The sequence below is a fragment of the Balaenoptera acutorostrata genome, chromosome 5 (assembly GCF_949987535.1).
Source record: "Balaenoptera acutorostrata chromosome 5, mBalAcu1.1, whole genome shotgun sequence".
NCBI classification, from domain to species: Eukaryota; Metazoa; Chordata; class Mammalia; order Artiodactyla; family Balaenopteridae; genus Balaenoptera; species Balaenoptera acutorostrata.
Genome location: NC_080068.1, coordinates 117200536 through 117223462, shown reverse-complemented (window position 1 = coordinate 117223462; position 22927 = coordinate 117200536). Strand labels below are relative to the sequence as shown.

General features: G+C 35.4%; 1 protein-coding gene across 17 annotated transcripts in view; it reads left to right on the top strand.

The window, feature by feature from the left end:
• Positions 1-22927, top strand: part of CAMK2D (calcium/calmodulin dependent protein kinase II delta) — a 281455-nt gene that overhangs the window by 234013 nt on the left and 24515 nt on the right. For 3 of the 17 annotated variants that reach the window (XM_028168705.2, XM_057546250.1, XM_028168700.2), the window contains exons 10-17: positions 913-1035; positions 1273-1356; positions 1797-1839; positions 5111-5148; positions 6530-6562; positions 9416-9475; positions 11445-11486; positions 13850-13898. In XM_028168705.2, coding sequence (XP_028024506.2) covers positions 913-1035; positions 1273-1356; positions 1797-1839; positions 5111-5148; positions 6530-6562; positions 9416-9475; positions 11445-11486; positions 13850-13898 — 472 coding nt within the window. The remainder of the gene's footprint in view (positions 1-912; positions 1036-1272; positions 1357-1796; positions 1840-5110; positions 5149-6529; positions 6563-9415; positions 9476-11444; positions 11487-13849; positions 13899-22927) is intronic. The other 14 variants (XM_057546259.1, XM_057546251.1, XM_057546254.1 and 11 more) reach the window with 7 other exon arrangements.

Genomic DNA, 22927 nt, shown 5'->3' with positions numbered 1-22927 from the left:
TAAAAGTGAACTAACTTAAGTCCATTAAGGCACAGTGACAATGCCTTTTTTCTCAAGATTGTCTATAAAAATTCATGAATTGAGAAAAGAACCTGATATTTTGTTTATTTAGAAACTAATGCGATATACATTTTTCTTAACCCATCAAGAATATTATTTCTACTAAATATGCTTATTAAGTGAAAGTGAGGTTACATAATTATCAACAAAAAATTTATACACAGAAATTTAGAATAAATCTCTGTATCATATTATTACTATACAAACGGATTACTAATAGAAGTTATGAGAGTAAATTTCATGAACTTTCTTGTGGTGAAATTTATCATTTTTGAAGTGTTAAAATGAAATCCTGCTGAGGCTCAAATTTATAGTCTCAAATTTCTTCTCACTGCTGCACTCCAAATAGCGAAAATTTATAGGTCAGTTTTGGAACAGGAATTGAAGCTGTTTTATTATCTCTGCTATTACTGTTGATGAGTTGTGGAAGTGTGTAACACATTATTTTGAACCTTGGCATGACGATGTGACAATGTCTCAGCTTTACTGACTTTTGCAAAATTGCATAAATAATTACGAGAAAGGCTGCATAAAATTGAATGTTCGTATCAAAGCAAATATACTTTGAGAGGACTAGAAGATTGAGTTTATTTTTCCAAATTTAACAATGTATCACTAGTTATGGCAATTTAGTGTACATGTTTGTCCCTTATCAGTTACACTCAATATCTTAATATATAGATATATACATAGAGGGGGGATATATATATCTACATCGGTTTGTCTGTATATAGATATAATTTAACTTATATAAGAAATTCACTACTTAATGAAATTATTAGTATATTTGGCTCTTCTCTGTTCCACTGAGTGTATCTATTTTTTAAACCCTTTATAAACATATTTTTAAAGTTTCCATCACCAGAGTGGGACACAGTGACTCCTGAAGCCAAAGACCTCATCAATAAAATGCTTACTATCAACCCTGCCAAGCGTATCACAGCCTCGGAGGCACTGAAACACCCATGGATCTGTGTAAGTGACAGTTCTCCGAAGATCTCAGAAGCTCAAATGAAAAATACATTCTCCTTTAAAATTTGTCTTACAAATAGTCTTGGCGAAAATCAGTCTTTCATTATTAGGAAACTCTTGCAGTTGAATGCTTATAAGTTTGTCAGATGGATGCAGGCACCATTAATAAAAATTTGATGAAGTTGAGGAATGAATATCATTTGAATATCCTCAATTAAGTTTATGTTTCTCCTCTTCCAGCAACGTTCTACTGTTGCTTCCATGATGCACAGACAGGAGACTGTTGACTGCTTGAAGAAATTCAATGCCAGAAGAAAACTGAAGGTAAGAGATGTTCCACTTTTGTGAGGAGGGCGATTTGGCAGCGAGAGCAGAGATTCTGTGTGAGGAACAGAGCTATGGGCAAAGGCTTTTAAACGTGTGAGCCTCAGGACTCTTCTTCTCCTGGGTCTTTGGGAAACGGAATCTACACTGGAATTAAAGCTACGAGGAAGAGCTAGGCTCAGTGGACATGCGTGCCGTGGTCCCTCCCTTCAGTGGGAAACAGCTGTGCAGGTTCATCATCGGAATCTGGCCACCCCCACAAGGGTGGTCCCAGCATTATGAGAAACATAGGCCCCGCTACTCTCAGGAAACCAAAGCCAAGCAGACATGCCCTGACTGAAAGTAAGGCTAGGAGAAGATTTATTATCAAAAACTGCTTCTTTGTTAGGTCAGTGCTTTGCAAAGGCAGCACTGATTTTGTGTTCTTGTCGCTCTCACAGGGTGCCATCTTGACAACCATGCTGGCCACCAGGAACTTTTCAGGTACGCGTGTTAAGCACTCGGCTCTCGAGCCCCTCCTCTCCTCTCTGGTATCTTCTTTGGAATTTAATTTTCAATTCTTTAATCATGAGACAAACACTGTTGTTCAGGGGCGGCAAACGTGTGCCACGGATTCCTTGCCCGCCTGTGGGCGCCGTCTCGCAGAGGCGTTAGGCCCGTGACTGCACTCTCCCCGAGAGCGCCCCAGCAGCGCCACCTCTGGTCGGCACTGGAGCAGACTCAGAACCCCTTTGGAACTACGTCCTCCCCCCACAGCTTGAAGCTCAGCATTTTGAACGCAGAATTAACTGAGATCTCATAAAGTAATAACTATGAATAGTTTCTTTTTTTTGTCTCATTCTCTCAGGGAATCCCAGTAAGCAAGATTTTTAGAAGAAGGCCATTATTGCGGAACCCAATTCTCTTAGGCCTAAGTTCTTTTGAAAGTACGGTTCTGTAGTAGCTTGGCCTGCTATAAGAATGATTACAACTTTCGAAGGTATCTAAACTCAAGAATTTACAGAGGACCTACCCCACAGTAGTAAACGTTCCTTGAAATGATTTCTTGGTAAAAATAAGTTTGTTTAAATAATGGGCTGAAAGAAGCTAAACTATTTCTTTATTGTAGAAGTGACTCGCCGAAGTCAACATAAAGTATATACTCTTTCCAGAAATTGAGTTTTGGAACTCCTTTTTTTGATAGGTTACCTCAAAGGATCAGGTTTCCAAAAATAAAATTTTGGTAAAAGCTCATCAGTCTTATGTATGGAGAGGGAGTGAAGCAGCAAGGCAGTTGCATTGGTAAAACTTACTGTTTGGCTGTTTAAACGTGGAACAATTGTCAGACGATTATACCAAAAATACTACCGTTTTACTTTGCTTACTGTTTATATAAGAGTGATCTGCAGCATCAAATTATCCAGCTATGTCTTCAGTGATTTATTCCTGCTACATACTTCACTTCTGAGTATTGTAGTGATGTCAGGTGATGATCTATATCATTATCATGTTTTCCAAACTTCTCAACCAATTTCTAGTTACTGTTTACCATTTTATTAAATGGTCACCTTTTGTCTCCCTTTGTATATAATGTGAGTTCGCAGGAGGCTTTCCAAAGGCTTCCACTGACCTGTGAAACAGCAACAACGATAATAACACAATGAGTAATGCTACAAACTGAGGGACTGTGTTAGTCAATTGTATGCATTTTGTCCAATTTGTTTGGTGTAGTAAAATCCTGTTACTGCCTTTGTCAAGTTACCTGTTTTATGAACAGTTGATTAATATAGTTGACATTTATATGGGTGAGTTCAATATCTCATTAAATATTAACTAATATATGCTATATTCAAATAAATTAATATTCACTGTGGCCCAATCATTAATGAATCACTAAAAAGTAGGATGATTTCTATGGTATGTATTGTTAATGACAAACTAGCTTGAAAAAAATCTCCAGAATTAAGATTGTACATTTTGTTAAAGTCTCAGGCATAAATTGGGCCTTTATTAATACATGTACCCATGTATAGAAGCTTTTTACCTCACATTTTCCTTTTCATCATCATGTAAACTAAAAACTCACGACTAATATGTGGATTTGATATTGTTTCTGAATGTCTTAGCATGAAAAGCAAACTTTTTTTATCCATCATTTCAAAACCAACTGGTATAACATTAGACACAGTTACATCTTATAGTTGATATTGCATTTTAGTTTTGAGTATTCATTCTGTTTCATTGCCAGACATGCTCTTTAAAGTAACTTGTCCATAAGTATATGGTTATAAAGTTGTTTTTATTTTTTCTTTTCTCCCGTTATGTGGAATGTATTTCTTGTGAGGTAAGGTGAATAGTAAGCAAAAGGGACATTTCTGCATCTCCCAGGCCAAATCCCTGCTTACCCTGAATCATTGTCTTCTCTTCGCTTGCTATTGCAATTCCAATTATTCTGAGTTTGCTTTCTAACCTATTAACTGCCACAGGATTTACTTAATATTGCTTTTTAGCTCCAGGCACACGGTATTATAGCTAAGACTACTATTTCTTACAGTCTTATTAATAATAAATTAATAGCTTTGTTGCTAAAGACTAAATAAAATTAACATTTTTGTATCTTTTAAATAAATTTAAAATTTTATCAAAGTGATATCAAACTAATGGCCCAAATCAAACAGATGTCAGGAAATTACATGTTCATGCAGTTCTATTATAGCTAGGTATTTCCATTTCAGATACCAAATTCTATTCTGATGTACTTAAATAACTATATATATATATATAAAATTAACATTAAATGGAAGCATAAGTGTGTACTTTGTCCTACATGTTTGTGGATGTTCTACACTTGATCTACTAATTGTCATTGACAGTTACATAATCCGTTCACTGTGTAGGTACCCATTCATAAGTATATTTTTCACTTCACTTTTTAATATACTCAAGGAGTTCAGTGACAGAAGAAATGCTAAAAGCTCCCTCCGAAAAAGTGAAGTTTCATGTAAGACCATGTACTTTAGGAGTTCTCTGATTTAGTTGAAGATTTCATTTTGTTTTCTATCTCGCCTCAGATTTTATGAGTTTTAATTTTTCAGTGTAAAAGGCTTTTGTTTATGACCTTTGTATTCTGATTTTGAAGTATAAGAAAACACATAATACCTTTTCTTAAAGGTCATATGCTAAGCGTTTAAAAAATTCGCTCTAGGTCGATAATATACCATTTCATTCTAAGTATAGTTATTAATATTTTTGTAAAAATGAAATTATTTGATTTCAAATATATATTTATTAAAAAGAATGTTATTTAGCCAGAGCAAATTGTCACAAACGAGTTTTAAACCTCTAGGAAGAGGGACTTAAGTGGCAGAACTGATACTTTTGGTGTGAATGAACATGTAATAACAATCTGTGAGCTGATGGCTAAAGACTTGAAATCAACTTTCTGGATTACAAAAGCATAGTCCAGTTAAAGTTCCAGTATCCTTTTCACAGCCAACAGTGAAATAAAGTCCAATAATATAAGTGGCAAAGTGTCCAATTATATTCAATGAACTAAATAAGAATTTAGTTCTAAATTTGATGTGGCAAGATTAAGAAAAGTGATACTGTATTTCAATGTCCTGTAAGCTCGCGCTCATCAATGTGACCTTGATAACTTGGCATATGTTGGCCATAAATCAGTAAAGGTGGTAGAAGGAAACAATAACCTGTTTTGTTGCCTGGCTATCGGTTTCTATGGATAACTCACTAAACTGATGTTACTCTCATTTTGCAGCAGCCAAGAGTTTGTTGAAGAAACCAGATGGAGTAAAGGTAAGTTAAACAGGTGCTCCTAAACTCATTTTCGACTTTCAGATGCTGGATTATTTTTAAATGTTAAATATAAATTCTAAGTCATTGCAGCTTATACTTTTTATAGTTCCTGATAAAGGATGCAGGTTGAAATATAAAATAATTTAATATACAGGAATGACTAATAGTTATACCAAGAAAAGCTGCATTTTTTCTACTTATTATATATTAAATAATCATGACAAAATAAGACTTTATATGGAGTTACTATAGAAACTGAACGTCTAAATCCTCTCTGTTTTACTACATCCTCAAACTGTCATGGTGACCTGAAAATCCCTGAAAACCAAATGCTTTTCCAAATAGTTATGCTATGTTCTTGAAGGCTGCTGAAATTTATAGCCCACGGAGGGAAAAAAAAAATCAAATCATTGAGTCTAGGAAATCAAAATTCAAATGACTATATTTCTCTGCTTGGGCAGTTTTTATAAAGGTCTTAATTGTTCTTGTTCTTCTATCATAAGGTATTGAGACAGACTTAACATGAATATCCTGAACAAATATTAGAAAAATTTTCCAAGGAAGATAATGGCAGAATATTTTGACTTTCTTGGATTTCTAAACAAAATAATACGCTTATTTTCTACTGATTCTGTTTTGTTTCATAGGAATTTACCTTTGATTGAATATAACCTTATACATGCATTATGTTTGTTATCTTTCCAGAGTATTACCTCGATGTTTTATTTCTTTAATCCTTTTCTTTCTCTTCCAATGGCAGACACCTACATTCCTCATGAACACTTCAACGTTCTTGGGAATTAATTAATTTTCTAACGTTTGAACTTGACCCAAAGTCAAGTGGTCAGTTCATTTTGAATATATAATTTAGAAAATCATCTGTCACTTCTTATGTTCATGCCCAGTCATTTCTTCAGCACCTGTCTGTGTGTGATTTGGGAATTTCCAGAGCTATGGTGACCATGCACTTGTGATTCCCGTTAGGTTGGCATTTACCTTTGATTAATTCCTTTCCTCAACCTGTAATATTCTCTTCCTTCTGCTTAGTTTATTCAACTTAAAGTTCAGTAATGACTGTTGATGTCTGCTTTTTTCCCAATGTAACATTGGTGGGAATGTGATATTTTAAATTTTCCAAATGTTTTATTCCCCTGTGTTTTTCTGTATTGTTTGGTGATGCAGAGCTCCCAGTTTCTATTGAGACATTTATTTTCACTACTATCCTTATATAGAAAGAAACATTTCCAGAACTTTTTTCTTCCAGTCAACTTATAGTTCACCTTTAAAGACAAAATTATTCTGTGCTCCATGCTTTGATACTTTAAAAATTCAACCGGTCATATTTTTTTTCTTTTCCTTTCTCTTTGACTGGTCAATTCAGAAAAGGAAGTCCAGTTCGAGTGTTCAGATGATGGTGAGGATCTCTATCTGCCAGATTTCTCCTCCTGTGAAAATTCACACTTAGGAATAGAACAGTCTTATTTGCCTAAGTTAGTGTAAGTGGAGAAAGTATAGGATCATTACAGGTTAATGTTAATTAACTATCAAACACAGTGCCCATGTTCAAATATTATTGTTTTTCTTTGAAATGGAATTTTTGAAATATGTAAAAAGTTTATACCGTCATCCATATGCTATTAAAAAAGTGCAATTTTCTCCTAAAACTGAAGAAACCATGACATAATTAATGTCTATAATTATTGTGAAAAGTGAAGGAACACTATAGGATTATTTTTAAATGGTGATCATGATTACTAAAATAGGAGTGATTCTCAGTTCAGATAAACCAGAATGCATCCACCATGGAGTTTTATAAATTGTGTGAAAGTGATCTTACAAGGTTTCATCCAAGTTAAGAACCTTTGGAAAAAAATATTTATTAACCTTAAAACTGAATGAACTCAACACCTGAAAAATAAGAATATCTTGCCCATGCCTTGTAAGCATAGTTCAGTGCATCATTTAAATATCTGGTTTCATTTAATTTTTTTAAATAAAAATACTCTGCTTCCATAACATAAAATAAATACATTTCACAAACAAAAGTGCCAGAGCTCTTGTATATTTAAAAGACAGCTGTGGTTGAGCCCATACTTAATATTTGACTCTTTAAAAGGAAGTCCTCCTAGCCTTTTACCTAGAAATTCTCCTATTATTTTAAATTAATCAATATTACAAATACCTTCAAAAGATTTTCTACAGTAAAAAAATCATTAAGCTAATCTTTAACAAAAAAGTTTTTAACTGTACATTTAAACTCAAGTAAAAGTGGTGGTTGAGGGACATATTCATTTAATTCATATTTGCCGTGCCTGACAATAAAGGATGGCTCATCCAGACAGAATGGCCTTCATTTGGAAGAGACGACAGTGTGTGTATGCTGTGTATCTGTGAGTGAACGTGTGTGTGAACGTGTGTGTTGATGTGTGTGCGCTTATACGGATAAGTTTGTGTGCATAGGTATGCCCGTGAGACGTTTCCACTAAAATAAAGCAGTTCTTTGCAACCACAACCTAGGAAAAAAATCAAGTCTCATATCTCAAAACAGAAAAGATCTCAGTATATTCCTCTTTCATTCTTTGCAATCACTGATACAAACTAAATGGAGTATATTAAATACCTGTGGGCTTTAATCTTAAACACTTCTGATCATTTGATAAGAAGTCAGCTGTGTTTTGCCAAGCACTCTTCCTGAATAGGAAATTATTTGCATGTGTGTCCCTCCTCTTTTCTCATATATTCTGTACTAAAGTGAATACTGAATTTTGACCCTTCTTTAATAAACTCCATTATCTCTTATCTCTTTTTGGCTGTTGCACAAATTTTATGTTAAATTCTGCACACTTCTATTTAAAGAAAAATTTTAAACTATCCACAAAACATAGATTGATGGTCTAATATTTAAAGGGTTATCCAGTAAAGGGCACCAAGTTTTCTCTCTTTTCTTGCATGTCACAGAGTGCAGTGTTATAGTGTATTTAAATAATACTGGTACCAAATAGTCACACAAATAGGAATGAATAGAAAAGCAAAATATTACATACCCAAGTTAATTTTTTGGACCTTCTGTCTTCCTCTCAGTGTCAGTTTCAATATGATCTGTAGGTATAAAATATGAAAGAAAAGAATTCTTAGAAAGTCTAAACAATTAAATTGGTGTAATTGCTTATAAATATTCATTTGGTATTCATTTATTTTATGCAGAATGTTTTTCTCTTTAAGTCCTTAAGTACATTTATACTAAAATTATGGGATGTATTTTTTAGATAATAATATGTAAAGAAAATAACTAGATAATATAGTGCAAGACAATGAATGTTAATTTATATTTGTTTGATAATCACAATGTCATGCATGACTTTAAGTGAATGTTGATTATTACTTTTCAGTCTTTGATTCTTTAGTAACCAAACTCAATTGTAGTTTCAAGTTGCCACTTGTCAACAAAGAGTCTTCTCTGGGCCATTATAATACTTATTGACCCTCTGAGTTGTTTTCACAAAGTGGCTTCCATAGTGATAATGATCTTTCTTTAAGGTCAAAACCAATTATGTTAAAGCAAGGGAATGGTATTACCAAATAGTCTTCAACAATAGCAGTAATTTGACAGAATACATAGTGTTTTCCTCTCAAACAATTGTGAAAAATAAAGTCATTTTGCATCCAGAATATAGTAAAGAGTTCAATTTGCTCATTTATAATTGAAGATGTATTTTCTAAAGGAGACCCAGACTTATCATTTTAAGATATTTTATTATAAAGCCTGCATTTCATCAGAAGACCTAAGTGTTTAATTTGATACCTACGAAACAAAATGATGATGGCTCCCCAGAGAAAGACAGTCTGTGTGTGACTTCAGGCTCAAGAATCAAATGAAAAAAGGAATGTATTCATAACAATGAAAATTGGAAGCTGGGAAACAGAATCCAACCTGAAGAGTATGAAAATGTTTACATTTATTTCATACTCTGACACTTGATTTGAGCTCCATTGAAGCAGCTCTTTGTCTGTTTGCTAAGGTGGCACAGCCAAAGCAGCCAAGTCCGTTTTGTCATTCCACCATCACAGACACAGTCCTAGCCTGGGTGTGACCATCGGAGACTAGAATTGATCATCATTCCTGTCAGTCATCATAGTGTCTTTCACGTTCATCTTCAGTGGCTCTTTATTTTCATGTCTATATCTCCACGTAGACATGCTGTGTATAGAGACATTGGCTACCGAGGGGTTTAAGGCATCTCTTTTTCTATTTTCTGCATACCTACAGATAAACAACAAAGCCAACGTGGTAACCAGCCCCAAAGAAAATATTCCTACCCCGGCGCTGGTATACCTGGACTCTTTGTAACCCTTCTTAAGTTCTTTACTGTTTTTGTTGTTTCTCTCATTTGCTTTCACTATATAGATACATACATTTTTTATTTTTTTGGATTTTGTTCTTGTTTTTGCTTTCTGAGATATGAGAAAAGTTCTTTTCTTTTTGTTAAGGTAGTTGTCAAACAGTGTGTTTCTAACATGAGATGACCTCATTTCATTGTTGACCATTGTACTGACGATAGCTTTGGTCTTCAGTTAAAAGTGTTGCATGCTGCCTTAGAAACGCGCTTTGGTTGCTCTTAGCTTTTCTTTTGATGATAGCTCTAGATATGCAAACAGTGGTTTCTTCCTTTCCTGACACAACTGTTGACATACATCAAGGAGAGCTAAGAGGATTACTGCTAGACAAAAGTAAATGTGGACCTTATTCAGAGTTCCCGTTTCCCTCTTATTACGACAGCAGGGCTTTGTAAGACCTCACTTTCTGAGATAAAGAGGCACTGGATAATTTAAAGCTTTTTGTTTGTTGTGTTTTAAATTAAATTATCACTGTTTCACTTTAATCCAAAGAATGAAATTGCATAGCACAGAGCTTTGAATTATCAGTGGGAATCAGTTTTGTCCATTTCTATCAAATTCACACAATCAGTTTAACACTTTGAGACCATATTATGTTAAAATTCAAGGTTTGAATACTGGCATTCAATGTGCTTAGTTTCATAATGTTTTCCCCAAATTATTCCATGTTTTGATTTATGAGTTTCAGAAATGTTAATGGTTTTTTACTGTCCTCTGTACTGTTAATTTCAGATGAATGGAAAATGTTAGGGAGATTGTCCCACTAGAGTTAACCAGAAGGCTCAATTTAAAAACATTTAAAGGAAGGACACCTCAAGATAGCAGGTTACTTACTAGCAAAAAAACAGTGTTGATCATACCTCCAGCCAGAGAAGGGAAGAAGGGCAGCAGTAAATATGCTTTCTAAGTACTGCAGCATAAAGTGTAGTGGAGAGGAGATAGTCTAGTGGGCAGAGTGCTTACGATTGAAGAGCATTCTCCATGGGTTGCAGTAACTCCCAGTTGCTAAGACATCGTATAATGAAAGTGCCAAGCATGCCGTTGATGTATGGACACTGAATCGTTTCTTACTGAATCGTTTCTTACATCAGGTATTTGACTATTATTTTCCACTTGGGAATATTTCTTCAATTTTCTAGTAGAAAGCAATAGGAAAAATAATATTTTCTTCATGGAAAAACATGACTTTACAAACAAATCTTTCATTTAAGTCTATAAAGCAGAAATTTCTTATATATATATATATGAATTAACATGGGATTTAACAGCAATGCGTCTCAAATTACAGTGATTATATGATTAGTTCTAGAAATTTTTCAGTGTTTCTCAGAATTTCTTATGGACTTGTGAAATACATTCTTTAGGATAGCCCTTTTTTAAGCGTCATCCAGTGAGTCTAGGTTTTCCAAGGGTATTTATCTGTGTATTGTGACACCATAATTCATTCTCAAATTAATACAGCTGAAAAAATATCTTCACAAAGACTTTGAGATCATCTCAAAAAGTTCTAATCTCCAGTGCCCTTGGCCAGTTTTCTATGGGACAGATATCAACAGGCTGTTTGTTAAAGAAGAAAGGAAAGCTCTATCTGGTATAGGACTTTGTGAAACAGCAAGTGCCTCTTTAGGTCTCCAAACTTCAAAGCCTTGTCTGTACGCTGATCACGAATAAGGTCTTTTGCATGCTGCTGCTAGGTACTGAGGTGCTGTATCTCTTGGGCTCACCAGGGAGATCTTTCATCAGAGATCTTGTCAGCTGCAACCTCTGACAGTAGTTAACATTGCTTAAGCTCTTGTCACTATTTAGTTGTGTCAGCTGGCTCACTCTGCTCTGTCCCTGCACTAGTTAAGAATGTACTTACCAATGCGAACTGTTTCTTTCTCTATTTTGTTCTCACTCAGGAGCCCCAAACTACTGTAATCCACAACCCTGATGGAAACAAGGTATTCAGAAAGAATCAACATCATCTTGCTTTAATAAGATTACACATCTCATCAAATATTCAAAGCAAAATTAATTCATAGTCTCAAATTAGGAAAGAAAACCCTTACCCTTTTCTACCATACTTTCTTTTGGGCCTAATTTATCTGGAACTATACACATATTTCTTTGAAAACAAAAATGAATGACATTGTGAAAGAGAAATGAATGGTGCAATTAGTCAGTAAAAGTCCAGTTAACAAGTCTATATGTCAAGATGACTGTGTATCTTAAACAATTCCATCTGGTTTTTTCCCCCCATGCCTGTCTGCATTGTACTTTAGATGTGTTCTGCATGAAATTTTAGAATTTCTTGCTATATCATTCCACTATCTTCAAAAAAATCAACTTGAGTTCATAGTTATTTGTTTAAATTTAATGTTGCTTTTGAATTTTATTCATTCTGTTGTCATAGTGTGCTTTGTTTTCTTTTAATTCCCTGTTGTTTGTGGTGTTTTTGTTGTTTGACATGGACTTGAGGATAATCAGGGAGTTTCACTTCTTGTGAAGTATGTTTGTTTTTGTTGAATTATATGCATTTCAGTAACAGACATGTAACTGCTTATCCTGAAAGAAGACTATGATGTTTCCTATCCATTGTAAATTGTTTGCATAGCAGGTTAACTAAATAACAGTACTTGTATACATATCCGTAGGATGAAAGGAGGCAGTTCCCGAACGTATTCCATCTTTCTGCTTTGTTACTTCTCATCCATTATTATATCTCTAAGGGGAGGGGAAAAATACTTCATCAGACTTTTCTCAAATTTTAAGTATAGTCATGGGTCTTACTTTTCCTTACTCTTATCTAGTGTTAAAGTCTTAGAAAACACATTTCCTCTGGTCTAACATTTAGTTGGTCAATATTAAAATCACTAAAGTAAAAAAACATGAAGTGTTATGTTCCTTAATATGAGACGTATTTTACAGTCATGACACTTAAAATGTTCCAAGTCCCTAAAAGACTTGAGGTAGTCAAGAGCATCACACATGTGAACAATTATTTTCAATATCATTAGCAAGTGAAAGACCAAGCATAGCAGCTGGAGTGGACACTTCGATAATTCTAGCTATGTCATTTGTAAGAGTTGTTGCATGATATTTCCTGCTTACATGAATTAGTTTATTTTTACAGTGCATGGGTTTATCCTCATCTTGAGTTTAAATTTGAATACTAGGTCACATTAAGAAACGCATGAAGACTCTGCTTTGGTTTTATGTTGTGGAGACTCTGGATATATCTTTAATTAGTCTGTCCCTTTGGATTAAATATTATATATCATAGTTGTATAAATTGATCATTTTTTTGAATATTGAATCTCTAAAAGTACACTAATGTTTGCATCATTTTCCAAAATTTGTTTTCATTGCTGAACACATAGCTATTGATTAGAAGTTTCCAATTTTTTTTGGCAGTAGCCTTTAATCATTCCAAGTAGAAAATTGTGTCTTTCTTATGAACATTACTAAATTTCTCTGCTAGAAATATTTTATTAATACATTATTAATGGAAAAATTTGTCAACCATTTTAAGGAACGTGTCTTAATACTGGCAGTTACAGTGTCCTTTTAACTGTGCTTATTAATCTGCAACTTCATTTGTAGTTTTACAAAGAAATAGCTTTGTCTTTTCATTATGGGAGCAAGTTTCTTATCAATAAAGCCAGTTTCTAATTTAGAAATGAATGAAAAAAATCTGATTTTTCCTTGAAAGTAAATTATTCGTATAATTCCACTGTGCTGATCACAAACATGGAAATTCTTCTTGAAAGCACCTTCACCATATCTCAGCTTCTTCGTCGAATGATTCAATTAAATGCTTTTTCTCTCTACAAAGAAGTCAGGCTGATAAATAGCCTATAAATTTACTGCTTGATATAGTGCCTTACACAAAGAAGGGACTAATTACTAATTAATTGGGGATAAAAAATATTTTTTTTTTTAAGATTCAAATTCATTAGGCTAATATATTCAACTTCTCATAAATGCTTAGAGAAAGCACACCTTATGGGGCACTGTAACACAACACATCCTTACACAGCTCTTAAAATAAGTTGCATACTTTGACTGCTTCTACAAATCACCTTGATTTATCATGCTTCGGGGATTAGGCAACCAGAGTACTCCCTTTTTGAAACTTTTGCAACATTTGACATTTTATTTCTGTTAAAACCACGTAACATATTTGTACATTTGCATGTCGGCATATGCGCACAGCCTGCTGAAGAATTTTGCATGATATGTATATCACTTGCCAATTTCTTAAGAAAAAGAAAAGTCAAGCTATTCATTGTTTGCAACTTTAAATATGTTTTCTTCTCAACAGGAGTCAACTGAGAGTTCAAATACAACAATTGAGGATGAAGATGTGAAAGGTATGATTAAACCAGAAATAGAAAATCCCAACTCAGAGTTACATATATATCAGAAGAGAAGTATTTGTTTCAAATAACTAATAAGTTTAGGAACTAGGCCTAGTCTGAGACACAAAAATAATTTTCTTTTTATAAGTGCATTATTATTTTAATTATATGTACTGATTTTGTCCATTTTTTCTTCACATTATATTCTTTTCTCTGTCTTTAAACTATAGACAACATGTGGTATATTCAAGGACGTTGTGATTTTAAACTAGTAATGAATGTTTGGGATCATAATATCAAATTCTAAATATATCAGTCAAAAGGTAATACAAAAGGTATATGTATGTCTAGAAAACAACTTATATTCAAGAATAGGGCATGAGAATAACCATTTTTTAAAACTTTCAGTAGTCTCAATTGGGTTTCAATGAAATTCTGCATTTGGCAGCCTTTTAAACCTAGATTTTCATGCACTTTTCTAATATATTCTTGATCTCCATTCAGTTCATTTGCCCAGGTTCTCTTAGCTCCATATATGAGTCATTGCCAGCATTTCTCTCGACATCTTCTCAGTGCCTCTGCGCATACATACTAAACACACATTTGCAATCAGTTTTCTTCTTTTTGGTCTCAGGGCTGTTTTTCTTTTTTAACATCTTTTTTGGAGTATAATTGCTTTACAATGGTGTGTTAGTTTCTGCTGTATAACAAAGTGAATCAGCTATATGTATACATATATCCCCATATCTCCTCCCTCTTGCGTCTCCCTCCCACCCTCCCTATCCCACCCCTCTAGGTGGTCACAAAGCACCAAGCTGATCTCCCTGTGCTATGCGACTGCTTCCCACTAGCTAGCTATTTTACATTTGGTAGTATGTTTAAGTCCATGCCCCTCTCTCACTCAGGGCTGTTTTAGAAGTGTTAATTTTGCTGCAATTGTTTATGCAGTTTTGTATTCTTATTTTTTTAATTTAGTATACGTAACTACAATTCCTACAGGCCACTTGTCTAGAAGCCATTCCAGAAAAAGAATGGTAAAAACAGGGATATTTAAAACAGAAGTATTAAAGGAAAAGAAGTATAAAACAAATTCAGAGAAATGATCCATCAGATAATTAAACATTATCTGGAAAGATTATTACCTAATAGTATCCCCATAGGCTTTAATTCTGTAGGTAGCATTAGTAAGATATAATTTTGAAAAATTGTATTCATGTTATAGAATAAAGAACCTGGAAATTCTCAGGTCAAGGAGACATATAGGCTATTTAAGAAATAAAAATGACTATAGACCACAAGTTGCTAGTCACCTCTGCTGACTTCTTCCTCTTTGGTCATACAGAACAGCTGACACTTAAAATGTAGTCTCTATTTAGATTACTAGCGCACTGACCTAACTTTGCTAGAGGTAGTCAGTCATTCTTTACAGTGGAAAGGTGGATAGCTGTGTCGAGGATTTTATTTAGTAGATCTATTTTTTTTTTAATTTATTTATTTTATTTTTGGCTGTGTTGGGTCTTCGTTGCTGTATGCGGGCTTTTCTCTAGTTGCGGCGAGCAGGGGCTACTCTTTGTTGCGGTGCGCAGGCTTCTCATTGCGGTGGCTTCTCTTGTTGTGGAGCACGGGCCCTAGGCGCGAGGGCTTCAGTAGTTGTGGCACGTGGGCTCAGTAGTTGTGGCGCACGGGCCCAGCTGCTCCGCGGCATGTGGGCTCTTCCCGGACCAGGGCTTGAACCCGTGTCCCCTGCATTGGCAGGCGGATTCCCAACCACTGCGCCACCAGGGAAGCCCTAGTAGATCTATTCATCTCCCTCTTGCCTCTGAGCTAAAATTTGAACTGAAGTAGTTTTATGAATCACTGATGCCAGTCTTATTAGATAAAGAGATTTTTTTTCAACCAAATAAGCAGATGTGCCATTTAGCTTTCCCAATGATTCAGAAAGCATCATCTTTACAAGTATTTTGGAGTCATTAGCTCTTTCACCCAAACAAAATGTTTATATGACTTTTTACATTCTTCTCCTGAACAGGAATCAAAAAGAAGAAATAACCCGTGCATTATTCACTGGTGAGGCTGAATCTTTAAATAACTGAATAAAATTAGGAGAATACCAACACCTCACTGTATGCAAGTCATCCTCTGAGGAATATGTTTATTCTTAGGTGATTACAAGCAGGGTTTTAATAAGTGGTCTTTCTCACCTGAATTGGACTCTTCCCTCTACTACATATTGGCTTAGGATGATTGCTATTAACCTGTGTAAATGTCAGTATATAAACAGAGTCCCTGACAGTCTCACCTTATAGCTTATACTTATTTGGTGAAATGGAATTATATCAGCACTTCTCAGAAAACAGTTCTTCTCTTGAAATCACAATGATACGGGTGTCATCTCACCGCTGGAATTTCCCAAAGTGAGACAGTATTTGTCTTTATAGTTATGCTGAGTCTACACACACCAGATGTTAGAGAAATTAAGTGTAATATTGAGATCAAAAGAAACGTCCAGTTGATAAGTGAGCCCAAAGTGCCTTGGTTCCTTTCCTTAAACTCAATGAATAAATTTTTCAAGCGTCTGCTTTACTTTCCTAGGGTGGATGTGGCCACAGAGTCATGTATATATTAGGCCTCATTTGTGTTCTTTTTAAGACCCATACAGCCTTTTGGTGGTTAACCTTTTTAATATTGAATGATATCAGAAAACTTTAAGACTTAGAAGATCCTTTGAAAGATCACCCAGGCCATCATTCTTACTGTAAGACAGGTGGCACATAAAACTGTCATAAATGTTTTTGATACATTTATTATGGTGGTGATAGGCTTGTGTGGGACTCTCTCCATTTATTAGTGCACTGTCTTTCAGAAAGACCCTCGTATATTTATACACTTGAATGACTGTACTCTTTTCTCTTTACCTCAGAGTTTGCCATAGCTCTGAATAGCCTGGTAGGGAATGTGTTTATTGTCCAGCTCTGTTAGAACCCAAAGTTACACATATATCCAGCATCTAGGAGCTCACAAAGACCAATGAATTATATCCCCTGACCAAAACCACACCCTCACTACAAAACTATATCCTATCCACAAAATTGCATGTCTTTCTTCAACACACATGCTTTCCAACTCTATCGTTTCTATATACAACCTTGTTATCAGGGTGAAACACCACAACTTTTAACATACTCTTAAAGGCGTATTCCCCTCCGTGCAGCCACACGCTCCGTTCCTTCCTGCTGGCCGTCCCCCCTAACACCAGCACCTCGACTGGCATCGTTTCGTGGTGGGGTATGGATCCCTTGAACACCATATCGCGTGCTTCCCCTGCCCGTGTGGTGCACATTCCGTCCCGTCCCTGAGGACCAACCTGGCAGGGACAGGTCTACCTCCCCTCCACTGTAAAGAAACACGGGGAGGGGGAATTAAAACAGCATGGTGACCTAACCGGAGGAAGAAATGAGGTGAACCAACAACAGGGTACCCTTTTCTGGCCTCTTCTGGAGGAAAAAGGTAGAAAGACTACCAGCTGTCAGAGGAGGAAGAAAGCAGAAGTTGTAGTAGATTAATGGTCCTTTCCATTCAGTGGAACCTAGAGCACCTAGAGAGCCGGGATTTGGGGAAGACCCATTTTCCTTGAACTCTGCTTATTAGTTTCCATTCAGAATGGCCTGTGGCTTTCAAGAGGACCCGGTCCCTGTCACCCTTGATTTGTGTCTAAGCTATCTCAGTTTCTTCATTCATTCAGGGAATGTTTACTAACTGTCTACTGTTTGCCTGAGCTCCATGTCTTCTCTTTGTGAACTAGTTTTATTCAAGAGCTTTCAACACCTCAGGCAAAACATTCTTCTGTGTGCTTTATATGAATCTTCTGTGCTATCATTTAAGCCATTTCTCACATTTAATTCAATAAATATCAGGAAAACTTACTGAAAAAGTGAGACCCAAGGTAAGTGTATTTCGTATCTAAACGTCCTTTAATTTTCTTTTTCTTAAAAACCTTCAGCACTGAGTTATAACCACAACATTTTTCTGCCCCAACTCACAGTCACCCTAAGGGACTTGGCGTTGTTTTACAAGTCCTCTTAAAAAGCTTCTGGTCCTGTGTTTTCTTTCTCCAAGGCAACGTATTGACTTCCTAGTGTTGACCTTGTGAGCAGCTTCCTAATTTTGTCCTGTACTCAACCCAAATATTATCTCTGATGCTACATCAATAAATTCAGTGTAACAGAGAGATACTAATAGTTTAAAAACAAATAAGCATCTTAACGAAGCATAGTTATTACCACAGAAGCACTGTGATAATAACAGGCCATTATACACTTAAAAAAAAAAAAAAAAAAGGTTTTCTATTAGAATTTATGGTGTTTTCAAAATATGATTTTTTTTAGGTCTAAAATTAATGAAATAATCATTCCATTTTGAATATATGTCTAGTAATTCACTAATTTCAGGTGTTGTCAAACAGCTGGCGTTAGTGGCCTTTCATGGGTAGACGGCAGTGCTGGCGGTACTGCTCTCAGTGGGTGTGGGTGTCCCTAAAGTGGTCCTTTTGACGCTGTATACATGTGAAGACTGTCCTTTGGTTTGTGGCTATAGCCACGGTTTGCAGGGCCTGTCGCTGTGTGCCACAATGTCTCTCCACCTCCTAGCCTGCCCAGCACCCTTGCTCAGAGTCAGCTACTTCTTCCTGATGCGTGCACATCAGTTTGGTCCATCTACTGCTCTTTCACAGGATGCCAGAGCTGTGCAACCCCTGTCGACGCTGGGCTCCTGTGTGCCCTTAAGTGATCTCTGTCGCTCATCCTGCTTCCGGCATCTCACTTCAGCTCAGCATTCAGCAGCTGCTTGGATCTCTTGCTGCATTTCATCTTTCTTACAGCTCTAGGCTGGTGGGGCTCTGTACCGCAAGCAGAAATGTATTGCAGAAATGTGAGACTGGCTGCATGTGGGGACTTCATGCTTGTTTATACTCTTTTTCCTTTTGCTGACAAGTAGGTGATGGTAATGAAGCTGCGTAGAATGTTTGCATAAGGCCCAGTTTAAGGACACAGCTATTGACAGCCTTATCTCTTGACTGGAGGCAGGTATATGATGACACCTGGATGTCATGGTCTCAGCTAATCTACAGAATCACTTGATTAGTGAGCTTTTTGTGATCTGGTCACAGATCACAGTAGTGGACAGTAGTGTCTTCTGTAAATCTGGACAGTAGTGGACAGTGTGATAACTAAATACTCAAATTCTACTGTTTAGTGCAAATCATCGTTTCTGTGTAGGCTTCCCTGGGGCAGAGGACCGCTTGATGCCAGTCTCCTTCCCACCTTAAGTAGTCTGTAACTCAGCACTTGCCTTGCATGCATTTCTTACTTCAAGAGAATCTGCAAATTAAGAAACTCTTGGATATTTTATTTAAGGACTTTTGATGATTATGTCATTCCATTAGATTGAAAGTGTCTTAGAAGACCTGTAGCGCAGTGTACAGTAACTTCTTTTAGGTTTCTAATCCAAACTTTGATTTTTAAAAAGGTTTATTTAGAAAAATTCTTGTCTGCATGTGTGTTTCTACCTGTTGATCTTTTAACTTTTAGATCAAGATCAATAACTTATAGGACTGATGCAGAATTCATTCCATTCTACCACCGATGTAAAATTACTTCATTTTCTCTTTTTTTTTCCCCACATTCCTTTATTTTACCCTCCGCACTCACTCTGTTTTTCTCTTTACTCTTTGCCTTCTGTGAGATTTGAATCTTAAATTTGTCAGTGATAGCCTCAGGCTTGTTTAGCCCTGCTGACAAAATATGGGGTCAAGAACTCTTGCCAACCCCAGGTTAAAACAAAGTCTGAAATCAAAACAAAACAAATGAAACCAACCAACAAAAGCATGTAGCTACTCATTTTATCATTAGAGAAGCGTAGGCTCATTCTATAGTAATACCCTTTCTCAGTTCTAAGTTTTTATAAATGGCTTTTTTAGCAAATTTGCAAAAAATTCTCATACACTTTTAGAAAACTCCACAGGGAAATAATGTAGCATTATTTTATTAAATACTGCATAAATTCTAAAAGCATATATGTTATAAGATTCTTTCCATCAGTTTCCAAATCTTGATTAAGCTACCAGATTTTCAACTTTGAATTTATTTTAAAATTTCAGAGTTTAAAAATCTAACATTTACTATTCATAGATATTACTTTATATGGCAGTTAATATAGGAGGTAATCAGACTACTAATTTATATAATCAAAAATTTCATGGTCAACAAGATCTAATTTACATTATAATATAGTTGCATATATTGAGTGTTAAGACTTTGCTCTTTTCATGCATCTATTTTTCCCATTACCTGATAAAAATTTAATAAGTTGCTAAATTTAACATGTGCAAGTTTTAGAATATTTTATTACTCTCTCTGTCTCCTTTTATCTTTTTTTTTGGATTATAACTTTATTACTTTTTTTAACTGAGGTAAAAAAATATTAGCAAGGATCTGATTGGAATCTAGAGTCTACACTGTTTCTAGTTCCAGCTTTTATCCAACTTGCTTTAAGCAAGTTGCATAACTTCTCTGTGGCTCAGGTTTCCCCAGGTTACAGAATTTAGATGATGAAATCAATAATACAGAGTTGCAAGTTTTTTTTCCTACCCCACTTTAATGCAGTACTGTTAAATGATTGTTATAAGGTCTCATATTTTTAAAGCATGTGCAATTATACATTGTACAGTAATATATAATAAAGTAATATATGTTAATAATATAAACTATTCAGAATAACTATAGAAAGATAGTTAATTCAAAGTTGAATTAAATCACTGGGCTCATAGGAATAAATCACTGCAGTTTTAGGGAATGTTATTACAATGGGAAAAAGTTATCTGCTAACCTGTGTATCCAAAGTTATTATAGTACTAATGGACTGTAAAATTAGTACTTTAACTACATTCCAGTAAGAGTTATTATATCTACCAGATTATAAGTCATTCAATTTCAGACCAATATGTTAAATGGAGAACTAAGATATTACAGGGAGAAGCAAAAACAGCATTACTGAATGAAGGCACTTTATAGAAGAGACTATCTAGAAGTAAAGGGTTTTTATTTATTTGCATTTGGAATAGTATTTTCGTTATTCAGTTTAGCGCAACAAATGTTCCGTGGGCACCTGCAGCATAAGGTGCGCTACGGAGGCACTAGCCACGCTTCTTGCCCTCATGAGTAAGTCTAGAAAAGATAAAGATGATTCTGCATGATAATGTACCTTCTTTGTTTCTGGCTTGTATCCAGATAATTCTAAAACAAGAATAATATATTCACTGAAAAACAGACATAAGGACATAGCTACAAATAGTCATACATGAGCAAATACAGAACATTTCAGATGCATGTAACACATGTAATTCCTAACAAAGAGACCTCTATTTGAAAAATTCGGATTCAATTAGTTTTTTTAAAAAGATCATTGAACACCTACTATGTACTAGATATGATAGACTAGGCTGAGGCCAAAAAAGCTTACCGTTTCCCTCAAGGAGTTCTCAGTCATGTAGTACATTCTTTAATGAAATTATATCTGCTGGTCCATTTCCCCAATGAATGGCTATTTTTGCATTAAAATTTTATTCTATGTTAAAGAAAGTTTCTTCCAAGGTACATGAATGTTTATCCTTAACACTTAGTGAATTAGGTAGTCTATCTTTTCTTTGTTTCTTTTGATATGTAATAGTGTAACATTTTTCCCTTGGTCAGTGTTGTTAAGCAGAATGTGCCAGTCCATCATATGAAAAGTAGCATCATATTTGGTACAAAAGACAGATTTAGTTATAGGTATTGCTTTTTTTTTTGTCTCCTCAGTTTTGCTTATATACCCAGTCTATCAGCAAATCCTACGGGTTCTCCCCTCAAAGTACACTCAATTTTGTTTTTAATTGACTACTCCTCAGTAACTCCATTTCCGTCACCCTGGTCCACAAAAGCATCATTTGCCTACATTATTGACATGACTTCTTAGCCAGTCTCCCTGCTTTGGTATTACCTGTTTATGGTCTGTTCACAACACAGTAGTCAGAGTAATGCTTTTAAAATATATCAGATTATGTCTTGTTTCCATTGGCTGCCAATGTCATTAGAAGGGATTATAAGGCCCTCAGTGTTCAGGACCTCCTCCAGCTATACCTCCCTTTACTATCTGACTTCATCTGCTATTAGATGTCTCAGGAACACTATCCTGATACGTATCAAGCTGGTTGCTGCCTCGGGGCCTTTACCCTTGCCATCCCCTGCCTAATATGTTCTGATACAGATTCCATGTGCTTGCTGCCTCTTCTCTTTTTTTAGTCTCTGATCAAATGTTACCCTCTCAGATCTTCCTTGATGACCCTGTTTTAAATTGTTTCCCTCCAAATCCAGTGCTCCCATTCTCTTTCTCTGCTTTCCTTTTCTCCTAGTATTTATCATTATCTGGAATATGGATTTTACTTATTTGCTTACGGTCTCTCTCCCCCTACTAGGATATAAATTTCTTCAGGGCAGAGATTTTTGACTGGTTTGTCCACATTTATATCCACAGTATCTAGACCAGTGTTTGGCAAGAGTAGGAATAATAAGTATTTAATTGATGGAGGAAGGAAATAAGATAGAAATCAACCATGCCATGTCCTAATAGTCACTAAAAAGACTAGAATTCTCTAAAAGTTATGATCACATCTCAACTTTTTATCTCCATAGGTTTTTGTCCACATGTTCCCTGCCCCCACCCCATAATTTAGAAACTAAAAATATACAAAATGAAAATTTCAAAAGTAAGTCACAGGATCCTCTTTCCTGTTTGGATGGAGGATGTGTTTTGGTGTCAAAGATAGTAGGTTTGAATTACAGCCCAGCCCTTAATGAGCTAAGCAATCCAGCTGCCCATGTAAACCTCTCTGAGTCATATTGTGTACAGTGGAGGTAATGATGTCTCAATACTTAACCATTTTTTACCTTCAAAAGTAAAAATTTCGTATGGTTCAAACCTAACAATAATAACAATAACAAAACGTAGTC